This window comes from Lissotriton vulgaris, chromosome 3_1 (assembly GCF_964263255.1).
Source record: "Lissotriton vulgaris chromosome 3_1, aLisVul1.2, whole genome shotgun sequence".
Classification (NCBI taxonomy): domain Eukaryota; kingdom Metazoa; phylum Chordata; class Amphibia; order Caudata; family Salamandridae; genus Lissotriton; species Lissotriton vulgaris.
Window position 1 is genome coordinate 2,131,410,198 of NC_141689.1, and position 16,536 is coordinate 2,131,426,733.

At 41.9% G+C, this 16,536-nt stretch overlaps 1 protein-coding gene across 1 annotated transcript in view; it reads left to right on the forward strand.

Annotated features, from left to right (window-relative positions):
* ATP8A1 (ATPase phospholipid transporting 8A1) overlaps nucleotides 1-16,536 on the forward strand; it is a 780,070-nt gene that overhangs the window by 109,887 nt on the left and 653,647 nt on the right. Inside the window, exon 3 of the mRNA XM_086963885.1 lies at nucleotides 3,236-3,335. Within this exon, the coding sequence (XP_086820011.1) occupies nucleotides 3,236-3,335 (100 nt within the window). The remainder of the gene's footprint in view (nucleotides 1-3,235; nucleotides 3,336-16,536) is intronic.

Consider the following 16,536-nt stretch of genomic DNA (forward strand, 5'->3'; position numbering starts at 1 on the left):
GTCGAAAGAAACTCTTTCGTTGAGGTATTTGAGTCTGATGTTGTGGAGGGATTTGTAGGCGTGGGTGAGTAACTTGAAGGTTACTCTCTTCTTGATGGGGAGCCCGTGGAGGTCTCACAGGTGTGTCGTGGGGTTCCGAAGATGAGTCAGGCCGCAGTGTTCTGAATGGTCTGGAGTTTGTGAAGGAGGGATTTGTTGATTCCAGCATAGAGGGCGTTACCGTAGTCCACTCTGCTGGTTATGAGTGGGTGGGTGACCGTCTTTCGGGCTTCGGGGGAGATCCACTTGAATGTCTTGCGGAGGATGCGGAGGGAGTTGAAGCAGGTGGAGGAGATGGCGTTGATCTGGCGGGTCATGGTGAGGGAGGAGTCTAGAATGATGCTGAGGTTCCAGGTGTGATCTGTCGGGGTGGGTGGGTTTCCGAGGGCAGAGGTCCACCAGGTGCTGTCCCAAGCAGAGGGGGAGGGTCCAAGGATGAGGATCTCTGTCTTCTCTGAGTTGAGCTTTTAGGCAGTTGTTGCTAATCCAGGCTGCGACATCCTTCATTCATTCCTGGAAGCTGAGTCTGGTGTCTTCTGTGTTCTTTGTGAGGTAGAGGATAAGCTGGGTGTCGTCAGCGTAGGATACTAAACTGAGCCCATGTTGTCTGGCGATGGCGGCGAGGGGGGCCATGTAGATGTTGAAGAGCGTTTGGTTGAGCGATGATCCTTGGGGTACTCCGCAATTAATATCTGTAGGTTCGGAGAGGAAGGGTGGGAGTCTGATCCTTTGGTTCTGCTGGCGAGAAAGGAGGGGAACCAGTTGAGGGTGGTACACGTATGCAGGCGTCTTGGACTCTGGCTGCAAGAGTGTGGTGGGAGACGGTGTCAAAGGCTGCGGAGAGTCTAGCAGGATGAGGGCCGTGATGTGGCCCTGGTAGAGTATCATGCGTATGTTGTGGGTGGTGGCGAGGAGGGCGGTCTCGGTGCTATGGTTGTTGCGGAAACTGGACTGGAAGCGGTCAAGGATGGCTTTCTCTTCGATGAAGGTGGTCAGCTGGGCATTGATGATCCTCTCGTGAGTATGGCTGCGAAGGGAAGGAGAGAAATGGGCCGGTAGGTTTTCAGGTCCGTCGAGTCAGCTGAGGGTTTCTTGAGACGGGGCTTGACCTCTGCCCGCTTACAGTTGTCTGGGAAAATGCTAGATTCGAAGGAGGCATTGATGGTGCGGCATAGTTCAGGTGCTATGGCTGCATCTTCTCTGTGGAAAATGTGCTGCAGCAGGGGTCCGTGGGGGCTCCTGAGTGGGTGCTCTTCATGGTCGTGTTGGTATCTTCGGTGGTGACCGTAGTCCAGGTGGTGATGGTGGGATGGTTTTGGTTGACAGATAAGGGGCGAGCAGGAGAGTTGAGTAGAGCAGGCTGCTACCATGTTTTTTTCCTGTGTTCAAAGGGACTCCGGAATTTTTTTTCCAGCAAGCTTATTGCTGAAGCAGGAAATGGTTAATTTTGCTGAAAACATTGGGTGGCGAAAGTGATGGAATTTTCATGTGATTCTTTTAGGTGTCTTTGTCAATCTCCGGTTGGGTTCACCCTTAAAATAACCTTGCATGACCATTAACAGGAAAGAGCTGACTATATCATAATAAACAATTGTTTAAAAGCTTCCCTCCTTAGAGTTAGAAATCATATCTACCCAACAAAGGGCTGTTACAATGGTTTGGGAAGCTAGCCTTCTGCTCGTATCTAAAGACATAGTAATCCACGTCCTCCCAGTTATCCCTGCTTTCTTTGTGGAATTTTCCTCCTGAAGCTTGAGAGTGCCGAAGACTGAGATAGGTTTGTAGACTTATAGACCAGTTATAAGTAGACTTGCCTCCTACCTGGGTTGGACGAATGGAGTGGTGCTGCTATACAAGGAATCCCTGAAACCAGTTGTAACTCAACATTTTATTTAGATTTGGACTGAATTATTGCAAAGCTCCCATCCATCTTAAAGCCATGGAGTGGGGTCTCAAAAACCAGATTTGAAGATTTGTACAATGTCTATCAAGGTCTATCTGGTGCTGCAATTGAACAAAATATAAACTTTTCAAACCATCTTTTCGAAAGGCATTCTATTCTCCAATAAGCAAGCACATTGGGCCTTGCCTTCTTGTAATGACCAAAACTAACATACCGCTGCCCCCTGGTGGTCCCTGCTGGTCATCTTGAAGAAAGTCCTTGTCACTTGAACTGAAAAAAGCTGTTTAAGTAACCCCAATTAATTGTTTTGCTATTCCGTTTAATCCCTACATCATACACTCTAAATTTGGTAGCATTTTACTTATACTTGCATTTTTTTTAACTAACTTTGTATCTTTTACTTTCTTTTCTTAACTGTCTTTTTGTTTTGATGTGTTTTCTCATTCCTCAGAGGAAAACCTTGCTTAATAAGCCAGACTCACAGTAACCAGTTTATCTTTAGCGAGTCAGGCAATGTGTCTTTGTGAAACAACAGTCACTAGCCTTTCTCCCTTCGGCGTGACAATCCAGTTTTTTAGGTCTTGGTTAAGAGCGCATGCGTTTTCTCGAAGAGACATGTTTTCTTCTATCTGTGGGCTCACAGGCTGCCAATCTATTACCACTGGTAAACTTCAACATTGCTCTCATTTTCGTTTATGCCATTCGTCCTGGCATGCAGGTGTCATGCCCTGTTCTTGTGTTTGTCCCTTCCATAGCGCATGAACCAAGATGTGCTGCTAGACAACATAGCTAAAAGACATTCATATTGACAAGGCCAATAACTTGGACACTGCCAAGATCTTTTGGCTTTACCAATGCTTGCTTTACACTAGCCATCTACACTCTTCTGACATGTAAGGTGATATCCTTACTGCTTCTGCATCTTGCTAACTCCCTTTATCCTCTACTCCTGGTTTGGCTGGACTAGTGACAGTTGTGCTGTTTAAAATAAAAAGTGGGCCATTAAAAAGTCTATAGCTCTTGAGGTGTCACTGGTCAGACTGTGATGAAAGAGCTGAACATTTGAGGACGTCGGTGGACAGGATTCGTTGTTTATAAAAAAGTCCAGTGAATGCAGTTGTTTGTTTCTGTGATATGTGCACTACGATTTTGTTTATCTACTTTCTCGCTTTCTCCCACAGTGATAGGATTTCAGACACAACAGTATTACCGTTCTACAAGTTGTCATTAATGACCAGAAACTCTTTCTGTGAGAATATTTTGTGGTTAATATTCTTCCTTTTTACCTTCCAGCACAGCAAAATACAACGCAGTCACGTTCCTGCCACGTTTCTTATATTCCCAGTTCAGGAGAGCAGCAAACGCCTTCTTCCTGTTCATCGCATTGCTTCAGGTAGGCTGATGCTGGCATAAGGGTCCCCACTGTTAGTCCTCACTGACAGGAGTCTCTGCCCCTCTTTGATACACACACCACCGTTCTAACTCGCAACGACCTCTATCAATAAAAGTTGCGAAAGTTATGCAAAGTAATACTGTTTGTGGCACTGTGACTTTTAATTCACTGCAGTTCAACTCGAGACACCCTTTCGAAGCTATTGTGAACAAACACATATTTTTTGACTGTTCAAAGTTTATGTAGATGTGTTATACGTATCACTTTATATTATAGTACGAACCATTCTCGATTGAAATGCATTTTTAAAACCATTATTTTGACTTTACATGCCTGAATATTGACGTTTACATAAAGTACATTTGTGTTTAGTACAGTAATGTGGACAGCACCAACTTCGCATTTGCTCAATCTTGAGAAAGGTTTCGTGCCTCTTTCAATAGGTAAATAAAGCGCCGTAATGCAAATGTAATATTGATTTGGCCATATTTGCACTCCTTTACATACTTTGGTTATATTTCTCTGAGTCAGGAGTTAATTACATTTGATCTTTAAACTACCCTGCTTGGCCAAGTTAAAAACTTTGCAGACCAGTAGGTGGAGCCAAGCCCCACCCACTTAATAGACCCATTTCGACAAGTTTTAAGTCTGTTGCTGGAAGAGGAGGTAGTGGGACAGAATCTTGTGTGGTTAATTACAATCACACTGACGGCTTTCCTAGAGAAACCATATGGAAGCAGCCAGATTTCTGTCTCTATTCTCTCCAGGATGCCCCTTTGTAGTTTCGGTGGTAGTGAACTAGTTTGGTAGTGGCCGTTAGGAGTGAGATTAAAGCTTGTTGTGGGATTAAAGCTCAGAGAGCTGTGGCCACTTGAAGTAACCTTATTGAAAAGCCGCAATATCCAAATATTCTGTGCAGGAGAGATGGGACCGGGATGGAGTGATGTGTCATTTTCGGATTGGGCAGAGGTGCCTATTTTATGGAACTTTCCACTCCACTTAAAAACCTGTGCCCTAGGGAGAGACTTTGGGAAGCACTGAATCGTGCAAAAGCGAAGGATGGACAGACCTTCATGGATGAACCCCTGACTGGAGAGATTGGTCACTCTAGACTTCTTCTGACTTGGACTCTATGGATTTTGTCTCCAGGATTAGTAGCACTGGCCTCCGAACTCCCATTTGGAGACAGTAGAAGATGGCTTGCTGGTGAACCTGAAGGAGAGGGTCACCCTTCTACTTTTGCGGACATGTTCTGTGGAGGGTACCTTTGGATAGTGCTTACCTGGCTCCTGCTGAACACACCAGCGACCTGCAAGTGGCCAGGAGGCCATGGGATCTGGGGAATGCAGGAAGGGAGTGTAATCTGCCTAGACTGCCATGGGTGGATGCTGGAGGAAGACCCACGTCCAAGGAGATTACCAGGGGCTCAAACAGAAGAGCAGGTCATGGGACCTGGAACAGCCACTGCTTCTGGAGGCAAACAGCTGGGTGGGTAATGGAGCAGAAGGAGAAGCTTTGGCAAGCAGGCTATGAGGACCTAAAAGGGCTGCCCCTGAGCTCTCCCTTATTGGAGGGAGAGCAGTGAGAAATCAGTTTTGTGAAAAAGCCCAAACTTTAGAGGTCAGCAGACCTGACACCAACAGCCTTGGTGGCTTGAGCGTGCTACCAGAAACATAATGCAACATTTCTATCAAAAATGGCTCTACAGAGCCTGACCTAGGAGCTTTTGTGTTCTCCACTCATGGGACGACAGCACAGCTGATCCTGAGGCTAACGGGCTGCAGAACAACAATATGCTGCGTTTTGTGAAGCATCCATCATCGTCTGGGAGGACAAGTTCCCGGGGCAAATGATTCATCTGGCCCATATGGTGATGAATGGAATGCTTTTTTAGTCTTAAGCAATTGTGCAGGCTGCATTCCATCCATGCCATCCTGGACGAAGACTCACCTTACGCAAATCAGTGCTGACCGTGCTCCTCTTGGGAATAGTCCGTCTCGGGCTGCAAGACAAAGCCACCTCAAGAGAGGACCACAAACCACCCAGCCCTGTTTCGACCTACTTAGGTCTCATCAGTGAGGTATAGTTTGAGTCCTGAGGCACAGAGAGCATGGGACACACGTTTGGGCATACCACACTTAGGGCTTAAGCTGCAACAACAAGGTGATTAATGTTCGGCCTGAACTCTACCTATTGGTGAAGGGTCAAGACTCATTTCCTTATGGATGGGTCCCAAAAGAGGTGGCATGATGGGCAGAAGAATGATAGGTTGGTATGGTACCTTGAGTGATTGTGTTCCTGTTCAGTGAGGACCTGGATTGGCAGTTCGGACTGAACTCTACCTATTGGTAAAGGGTCAAGACTCCATTCCTTATGGATGGGTCCCAAATGAGGTGGCATGAATGGCAAAAGAATGATAGGTTGGTATGGTACCTTGAGTGATTTCTAGTGGTTAAACTTATTGCAAGCATTACTTCAATCCCCTTTTGTGTGTTTGAGCTATAAAGCCCATGTACAAAAAGTTCTCCCCAGACGACACTGAGGCTGCCCTTGTTTGCATATTTCACTCAGTGCCCTCAGAGGACCGGGACACAGCAAGAACCTTACTGTAGTATTGCAGGCTACCCAGGAGCGATGCTGGATCCCCCAAATTCTTCCTTGAGCCTCTTAAATTATTTGTGTCACCCTAAGTCTCTCAGGTCACTGAAATACTTGGATTGATGAACTTTGGCAAGCCCTTCTTAAGATGAGACGTTTAGTTTCATGGTTCTTGGGGTTAGGGACTTTTGTTTCTGGGACCTGTGGCTGCTTTGAAGCTAGTATAAAGATAGAAGAGAGACTCAAACGCTGCATAATATTGAACACTTTCTTGACAATATCTTTTTGCATGTATTGTTCAATGTCTTTGAAAGGTGGTACCATCCTGCAAAGTTTTAACAGGGATTGCACATTGCTTTGGTCTTATAATTCTGCCTTTAGCTGTTGTAGTGACAGTTGGTCTGAATTTTATGAACTGCACCAACAGTGTTGGTTTAGACACAGAGGCGGGCATTTAGGGCCAGATGCATCAAGCATCCATTTTGCGATTCCTAAATAGCTATTTTTTGCGAATCGCTATTTAGAAAGCGCAAAATGGTATGTATGTACAAAATCGCTATTTTTTAGCGATTCCTTCTTATTCTTTATTTGCGAATTCACATTTTGCGAATTCGCAAATAAAGAATAATTTGCAATGCATTCCTATGGGCTAGGGTCCATAGGAATGATAGTGCAATAATTCACAGATTGCGATTTCACAATTAGCTAATCGCATTATTTCAAGGGTGCAGGGGTGTCTCAAAGACACCCTGCTGCACCCCTGCACCCCTGAAATTTACATGTGTGTGCATGTGGCACACATACATGCCCTATGGGCATGTATGTGTGTCACATGCCACCCTCACAAATGCCAAATAGGGCATTTATAAAAAGAAATCGCAAATTACCACCAACTACAAATTGGTGGTAATTTGCGACATCTTAACACAAAATCGCAATTCTAAATAGTTACAAACATATCATTTAAGGAATCGCAAGAATTGCGATTCCTTAAATGCTATGGCAAAATAAAGAATCGCAATTTTTTGCGAATCCTTAAATTGCGATTATTTGATACATAGCAAATCATGCTAACAGGCCGTTTGTGAGTCGCAAAAGCCTTGATGCATCTGGCCCTTAGATTTTAGGTTCATGGCTTGTTGGTTCACAAAATGTGGAGGGTGTTACTCCAAGCATTTCCCCCTGCCATTCTCTATAAATTTGTGCACAGTATTTAGTAGTGTGTGTTGTAAAAGTATTTTTCATTTTATAAGAGAAAGCAATGACCGGACAGTGGTTTATTGTGTTGTAGAGTGTGGAGTCTATTCCCCACAGTTCATTTTCTGAGTAAGCGAAGGACTCTGCTGCCTTACTACCCTGAGAGTCAACTGCTAAAAAGAGGTACTTGGCTCCCAGTTTGGGGCTCCGTTGCACTGTGACACCAGTGGCAAAATATCTCAGTTGCTACAATTGGGGCCTAGTACACCTGTCTTCCCTGGAACTTTCCAACCCAAATTCTGGGCACTGAAGATTGAAACCCAGTCAGAAGGATGGCTAGAAGGTAACCCTGGGCGTAGTTTGCATAGTTGCGCTACGAAAAGCTACGCAAAGTGCACTTCTCACTATGCACGCTACACGAACTGCGTAATGCGGTAGGGAAAATGCTATTTGCACAGTGCCGGATGCCTGTCCGCACTGTGCAATCATTGCAAACGGCATCGTGCACAGTGCAAGCAGTCGTTTTCTGCCGCTCGAGTAGATTTGTACTCGAGCTGCAGCTTCTCAACGCGGACTGGTAGTTTCACATCGCGAGCGGTCGCGAACATACGCGACCACTCACAATGAGAAACCTGACCTCCCAGTGTTGAGAATCTCGCCGGGAGGTTTATTGTCCACGCTCGCGATCGACAACTTGATGTTGCTGATCGCGAACGAGGAATATGCCCGCTACACGTTTTTGCACTGTGCTATGTGCAATTCGGGTAGTACATAGTAGCACAAACTACGCAGGTCCGCGAGAGTAGCGTAGTACTATTCCCGGGGTTACTAGATGGTTCAAGATAAGGAGTCTTTTTGTGTTTGAGTCACCAAAATGTCCTGCTCAGAAATAGTTTGAATGAAAAAACATGCATACTCATGTTCTGAGAGAAGCCTTGATTATGGGGAGAAATTGACACTTGGCACAGTACATATTATATACAGGGTTTTGCAATGTGATATGTTAAATTACTTCCAGGGCTTGAGGGAATGATGTGTAACAGGCTCTGAGGGAGGGGGGGCAGACCGAGATTGGGATGAGGCTCTCATGCATCCTAGGAATGTTGATATCCAAATCAGTTTAAGACTTGTGCAGTTTAAGATTTTAGTCTCTGTCGAATGGATGTGTAGACTGCCCCTATGCTGGGTCTGCCAAATTTCATTTTGTGATTGAAGATATTTGTGATAGGTGCTTGTGGCCTCGTTAGGAGGGACCCACCTAACTAGCAAATACCGCACATTTATCTATAAGTAGAGGTGAAGAAATATAAACCTCCTAAGGGGTTCACTGATACACCTGGTCCTTTTAACCAACAAAGTAGAAATTGGCACAGAAGCTATAATATAAAAATAATGTATTTATTAACCTCAGATGAGGGAGACTGCGTCATACGGTACCCTCAAACCACTGTAGGAGGAATTCTAAGGAGTATAGAGAACAGGGGCCTTATATATGCATAGGGTACATTAGTCAGCATAAAACCACCGTGAGGTCCTACTGCCTAGTATGGCTATACAAAATTTGCTTGCTCAACAAAGTGGGAGGAGAGATATTTCTCTTCACATCAGCAAGAATAGCCTGACATTTATTTTACTAGAAGCAGGTGCATTCTGCCAGCTAAGCCTTTCTGAGCATGTGCAAGGCTCTGGAAAAGGAAGAAAGCACATGGCAAGCACATAACTAACTAAGATGGCTGCCAAGTACAACATGTCTTTCAGCTCATGATAACAGCGATTCATGCAATCTTTAACAGATGGTCCTTTTAGCATGAGCTAAAGACATTCCTATGATCTAGTAGGAACATAGAAAATATTTTGCACATTTATTCTCATGAATGTATCAATATCCTAATCCATTGCTAGGTAGGCATTTTTCATTCTAAACATTTCATTAAGCGGGTATATAAAAGGTATAAGCAGGAGTACAAAGGGGACAGAGCATTGGGTCATAATTAACATACAGATAGCAGGAGAGACTAATGACTATTATCACAAACAAAATTGTCAACATTTTTCCAGCCCTAAGCAAAAAGCAAATCCTAGAACCATCAAGTTCAATTCTATGTAAAAATATTTTACATAGACTTTTCCAGTGTTCCTTTTATAAGGGCTAGAGTATCAATTAATATAGTCAAGGAAAGGGCAAAGTCACATTTGTTAACTGCTCAGAAGAATGATTCTCTCGCAAACAAAAATTATACCTAATGCAAATATTAAAGCAGTCAAACATATTATTACAAAAATAATCCTGGCTCCACAGAATCAGGACGACTACACAGGGTCATAGGATTTAGGAGCCGCAAAGCGCTACTCCTCCTCAAAAATGGGACGTCTGAAAGGGTACATTACTAACAAAAAAGAAGTTTTTGGGAAATTGAAGCCGCTGCACAACCAGCCAGAGGGGAGTCTTCTCCCTGTGTCCGTTTGAGCCTCACAGCCAGGCTCTTGTTGTTCCCACGGTGGAGCTCCACAACTCGCAAATCAGGAGTAGAAAAAGTCTCGACGATCCTGTCCAGTGTCTCAGGCCGTGCACCAGTTTTCTTCACTTCAATCTAACAGGCACCAGAGACACAGCACCTGTACCCTAAACTCAAGTCCTTCCCAAACTCCTGTATTGCTCTGCTGGTGCACTGCTCTTTTGTTGGGGCCAAAGATTATCCAGTATGTCCAAGCACTCTTGATCAACAAACAAAGGTGCAAACTTGCATTCACTTTGGGACCAGGATTCAGAGGCCTGATGCTAGGATCTCTGAAGCAACCCTTGTTTCAAAAGGGGTCACCTCAAGCAAAAGCCTCCTCGCCGTTCTGGTAGGTCTGTGACTCTCTCAGCTGGGCATCAAAAAGTTGATCCACGATTTCTCCTTTCTGATTTGTGACCCCGTCTTTCGCCCAAGACAGTGGCAGGGGTACACACTTCACATCCCAGTGCTTCCACCTTCACTGAGGTCCTAGTTGCCAGCAACGCCTGTGCTGGTTACCTTCACCTTGGCTTCAAGCTGGACCGGTGCTAACTCCCAGGCTGGATCTTATGTCCAGGCCCCTCTGCAATGGTTGTAAGGCAGGAAATATCTATTGGTGGACAGAACAAAAGGTCTTTAGACAAGGCATACAAATAATCTATCAACAGAGAGGATAGTCTCAGAATACTTCCTAGTCTTGGGACTTCCCGTATATTAGCAAGGCACCCAAGAACCACTTCATCTATCTGAAAGTAAAAAAAAAACCTGGACCTATTACTCTATTTAAAGCAGCTAAGGAAGTCTGTGTTCATTCACTAAATTCTGAGGAAAAGAGAAAAACAATACAAACATACTCCAAATCCTTACATCTGTGTATTCCTTTATTATTCATCTGAAGACCCTCACGAAAAAAGGAAATATTCCACACTTTTACTCATAGACTTTATATTACTTGTACAAGACTGCAGGCACTTCTAAAATGATTTTTCTTTCATTAAATCACCTACATTGTACGCTTGCACCATGCTCTCATGTTATAGGTGCAGCAGGAAAATCTAAAACTGCTAATTTAAAATGGATTCTTATTACATAAAGAACTATAAAAAACTTCGACATGGTGGGTACATAAATTGCTTCAGCAGAACATGTTGTGACAAACAAACTCCTATAAAACAATATTTTCTTCAAAAGTGTTTGCCAAGAATCTCATGGGCGTCTTTCCTGCATTCTACTTTTCACGATTCAAACTATGCAACATCAGCTCTAATAAGGACTGTCAGTTTATTTACACAGATTAGCTAATAATAATGGTGTTATAACTTGGGAATTTTAGAACAAAAACTACCCACATCTAGTTCCCCTTAAAGGTCAAAGAAGGGAACAGCAATCTAGACTACTCATCCTTTCATAATTTCATCAGACAGGACGGGCAGTAACATAGCTTATTTTTTTATTCATTTTATTAATGTTATGTTATGTTATGTTATAGAAGCTTATATAGCGCTCACCTGCCCCAGCAAAGGGGCGTCCCGGCGCTTCCAACAACAGAGAGATAGAACTGATTGCCACGGCGGGCAGCTCAACATAACAACTGCAGAATAAACTATTTTAGAGGAAAGAGGTGAGTTTTAATAGCCTTCCTGAAATCCCAAAAATCCTCAAGGCCCCGAATATGAACCGGCACTGAGTTCCACAGTTTGGCTGCCAGGTAGCGGAAGGAACGTCCTCCTGCTCGACAACGCTTCACCCTAGGAACAGTGACCAAGTGCGGCCCCAGAGAACGCAGTGCACGGGGTGGAAAATACGGGGTCAGCAAATTGCAGAGCAGATTCGGTGTAGCAAGTTTCAGGATCTTAAAATAAAGACATAGAGTCTTGAATTGGATCCGCTCCGCCATAGGGAGCCAATGAAGTCTCCGGATGGTATCGGCGATAGGACGGAACCGTGGAAGCCCTACTAAAGCTCTGGCCGCCATGTTTTTAATGCGTTTTATCCGGATGATCTCAGCTCGGTTAGTCCCCAATAACAAGGAACTAGCATAGTCCAGGCGAGAAAGAATAGTTCATGCTAGCAATTTTTAAAACAATATTACTGAATAGCCAATTAAATGTCTCATGGCTGTTTCACAGACAGCTTAGACAGGCTCAAAAGAGATTTAGAAAAAAAGAGAGAAAATATAAATTTGCCTACCCTTAATTTGTAGAGGATCTAGCCTCCTTCCCCCATTTCAACAGTAGGAAAACCTGAAACAGGTTTCACTTCTGTCGACACTCTCTACTTCTATTTGTGGCAGCTGGTTCACAAATACACTTGTAGGAGTTAAATAGCACATGTAGTTAGCTAGAAAACATTAATAACCAACCACCAATTCCTTTAGCAAGTATACTAGTTGTAACATGAGGGCACATGAATTCAAGTTAAATCCCATTGCCTCCTTATATCAGCCCTTGCACAGTAATCTTCAATCTAAAAGCATTAGTGCTATATACATGGCAGAGCTATCTGTTTATAATTCACAAATAAATGCTGCTATCCCTCCATAATGTTATTCAATAGGATAACCCCACCTGCACATTTCCTACACTTGTATTATATTTCAAGAAAACAGTGATATCCCCATGTGCTCCTAACAAAATATGCAATATTTCCTTTAGGTAATGTTATCTAAAACATTACTTATAGTGCTTTACCCTACAGTGTGAGGATCAGGATATTTAAGTAATACAAATAAATCACATACTATCACAGTGGCTCCCTGCGTGGTAATTGCACGTTCAGTTGGTTAGTTCTGAAAAGAGACTTTGGCCTTTAGCCCTTAAACCTGTTGTACCGTGTCTTAGAATGGTTACACCATGCAGACTTTCCAATTCAAAGCCACTATGAAGAATCACAGCTAAAAGGCAGTCCTGTTCATTCCTGTTTGCCAGTAATTTAGAGGTACGCTTAATAACTTCTGCTGTTTTTTTATATTTAGTTTCATTTGTGTGCAGTGTGCGGTGCTCTTTCCTAACAGTCTAGAGGTCAGCTATTTGTGGTACACTTAAATGTGTGCATTTACTGAAGCCTAAGATCAGTTGGAAAACTGCTCTGAGTGGCAGAACTGCTTTTAAACAGTGAATTTTGCCCAATTTCGACTTTGGCGTTAGGGGCACTTAAAAATGAATAACCTACAATGTTTTGGCATATTAGTCATACCCAGAGTGTCCCCTAGATATCCCCGGAATGGGACATCGGAAATGTATAAGGTACACCGTTAAAAAAGCATTAAGAAAGGAAATCCCTACTTTCAATCTTTTCTCTGTTATCCAAAATAATGAAACAGTCTTTTGTAACTTTTTAAAATCAATAGTCTATAATACAGGCTTTTATACCAGGTTTACACTAACTTAAAATCTAGTTGACTCAGCATTTTCCCTCTGTGGCCTGCGGTCAGGAATAGCCATGTATTATTGACGCAGCTGTTGCTCTGACCAGCAGGCGTCAAATTCTCACGCCTTTCGAGCCAACATAAATCTATTGTTCTGTAATGTTGTGTTTAATACAGTAACAACCAATTCACTCAGATGAAGTGAATCACTTTTAATATCTAATAAAATGTATCTAAGGAGAATGCTGTAACATTTTCTCTTTTAGTCTTATTTATTACAAAGTACACAATTTCGTTGTTTCCCTTCCTTTCAATGAGGCTTATTTTATTCCTATTGAATGTGAATTCTAATTTTATCTTTAGCATTGTGGCAATTTGCACACATGTATAGTTTCTTACTCTGTCAATGTAATAGTAGCATGCAGCTAGTTAGCATATGTTATATAATTAATTTCTGGATTTTTTTATTTAATATGTAAATAATTAAATGACATTTTGCATAACAGAATGATGACAAAAAAACAAACACATTGAGCTCATTCCAGACATTTTCAGAAGGAGTTTATACACTCAGAACACACAATACAGCACGCTCAAGGCTAGCCATTCTTACACAAAAAGCGCAATCGCTACTTACTCACACAAGTACCACCAATGTTAAATCACAAACCACATCCACATTTAAATACATAATTAACCCACAAATCAACACTTAGGACAGAACCAAGAGACAGCCCAAAGACTGTACCTAAACCAACCCATTTGTAAATACTAAATGTAAGTCATATTTACAAGAAATGCTCTCAAAAGCAGTAGAAAAGACTGCACAAAAAAACAGCCCAAAAACTGTTCCATCTTCAAGAAGCCAAAATACACCAAATTCACTAGTTTTCGCTGGCAGAACACTCAAAAGGCCCTCTGCATTTCACTACTTATAAAAGTTAAAGTGCACAAATCAGGATCCTTTTTTTAATGTACATATTTTAATTCCATGGGGTACTTAGTCACCAAGGAAGAAATATGTTTTTATACCTAAACCTATTTAGGTATCCTCTCCAGGGTAGCTGGCTGAGTTCATTCAAGATTCACAATGCTGCTTCCAAGAAAGCAGCATATTCTACGATGTGTGCTAAGAACAGGCATGCCTAGAATATTGTAGCATATACAATATTATATACAAAGTAGCACTTAGCTTAGAGTGTGCCGTTCAAGTATTCACAATTTAGAGAAAAATCTCCTCATTACCTGCCTACATACATTTCAATTTACATATAATTACATAAATAACGATAATCACATTATTAGCCAATACAAGTCAAGCACATGTCGACGATCTTTCCAAGCACAAATCTCCAACTTCTCATTGCCAAGTTCTGAATGACCTAACGGTCATTTTTAGAATACTGACGCCAAGAAGATTCTCAGTCAGGAGTGGTAAACATTTGGGGGATCAAATCAAGAAGACCAGAAATATACTCAGCTGCAGAGACAGAGAATCTCCATGCGCAGGGTACCTCCTTAGTAGATTCATGTCCTGTCCCCCTCAGTAGATTCCTGTCTCCTGTCAAGACCACTCCCTTGGATAGCCGCTTCTCTGATTAGGTCCACGTCTGGCGCCATTTGAAGAAATATAAACCTCCTAAGGGGTTCACTGATACACCTGCTCCTTTTAACCAACAAAGAAGAAATTAACACAGAAGCTGTAATATAACAATAATTCATTTATTAACCTCAGATGAGGGAGGCCGCATCATAAGGGACCCTCAGGCCACTGTAGGAGGCATCCTAAGGAGTACAGAGAACAGGGGCCTTATATATGCAAAGGTTACATTAGTCAGCATAAAACCAAGGGGAGGTCCTGGCACATGTAAGCATGCTTACTGACTAATATGGCTATACAAAATCTGCTTGCTCATCAAAGTGGGAGGAGAGATATTTCTTCTTACATCAGCAAGAATAGCCTGACAGTTCTATGCTAGGAGCAGGTGCATTCTGACAGCTAGGCCTTTCTGAGCATATGCAAGGCTCTGGAAGAGGGAGAAAGCACATGGCAAGCACATGTCTAACTAAGATGGCTGCCAAGTACAAAATGGCTTTCAGCTCAGGCTAACAGCGATTCCTGCAATCTTTAACAGAGGTATGTAGCACTTTAGAAAAAAAATCCTGAGTATTAGGCGAATATTGCACTTCTAATTTGGAGGGATTGTAAGGACTTTTTTATTATTTCAAATAATGAATAGGAAAAATACGGTAGACGTTTCATGTGGGCGTTTGTTGCCAAGCGCTTTGTAAAACAGTGTATTCAGTCTCATAGCCCACACATAGACAAATCTATGCGCGGAGACCACAGCCAACCATGCTCTCAGAACCAAAGTAAATATTCAATTTCCCATATGACTCTATTGGTAATTTGTGCTCGTAGACTTAAAGAAATTGTGGTCTATACAGAGAAAAGAGGTTTGCTGTGACAACTAGCTTATTCAATTTAGTGCCGGCTATCTGTCAGTGACATATCTTCATTTTCAAAGTAGGGCTTTGTGCGTTATTTCCATTAGAAGCATTTATTATGAGCAAAGGAAAATGCATGTTTAAAAAAAAAACTAGATATAATACATGTAGTGCTTACTTGCTTGGTATCTTGTTCCCGAATCCCAAACAACTTTCAATTAGTTTGAAAGCACATACATTTAAAATTGAATATGTTGAATACAATTGTCATAAATACCAAATGTATGCTTAGCACAGAGAAAGAATTCAAAAAAACACTATAAAAGATTGATTTATGAATAGAAAGCCCTGAACTGGATATACTGTGCTGGGTTTCGGGCAGGATCTGACAAACCGAGGTATTATCTGTTAGTACCAAAGAAGTGAAGGTGCTGATGTGCAGTGGTATATACGTATGATTATACAATGAAAAATAAATTCCTACACAATCAAATGAATGATAAACAGATGCTAAATATGTGTCTTTAAAGTCAATTGTAACTATACTGAACAATAACATGAAAGAGGTCAAAGCAATTGATTTAAAAAACTATATAGATATTTTATTCATTTATTCATACATTACATTAAAAATTGTGCAAATGTCGCATACATTGTATTATTTTACACTCGTATATAAAAAAAACAGATCATAAAAAATTAATATTTTCCATAGAACAGAGTGGACAATGCTGTGGCAAGACTGTTTACTTTTCGACGCACGTTTCGGCGTGAATTGCGCCTTCGTCAGGAAAAATCCGCAATTCCTGCAATTAATAAAAACAATGCTAAACGTTTCATGTTATTGTTTCACAAATTTCTATATAAAATAACGTTACATTTATATGACTAGACATGTTTATACTATTAGATGGTATGACTTTATTTCTACAGCAATTAAGAGATGGTCTGCAGACAGTTAGAAAAAAAGTAAACAGTTTCGCCACAGCATTTTCCACTCTGTTCTATGGAAAATATTGATTTTTTTATCATCTGTATGTTTTTTTTAATATATGTGTGTAAAATAATACTATGTATTAGACATTTGCACAAT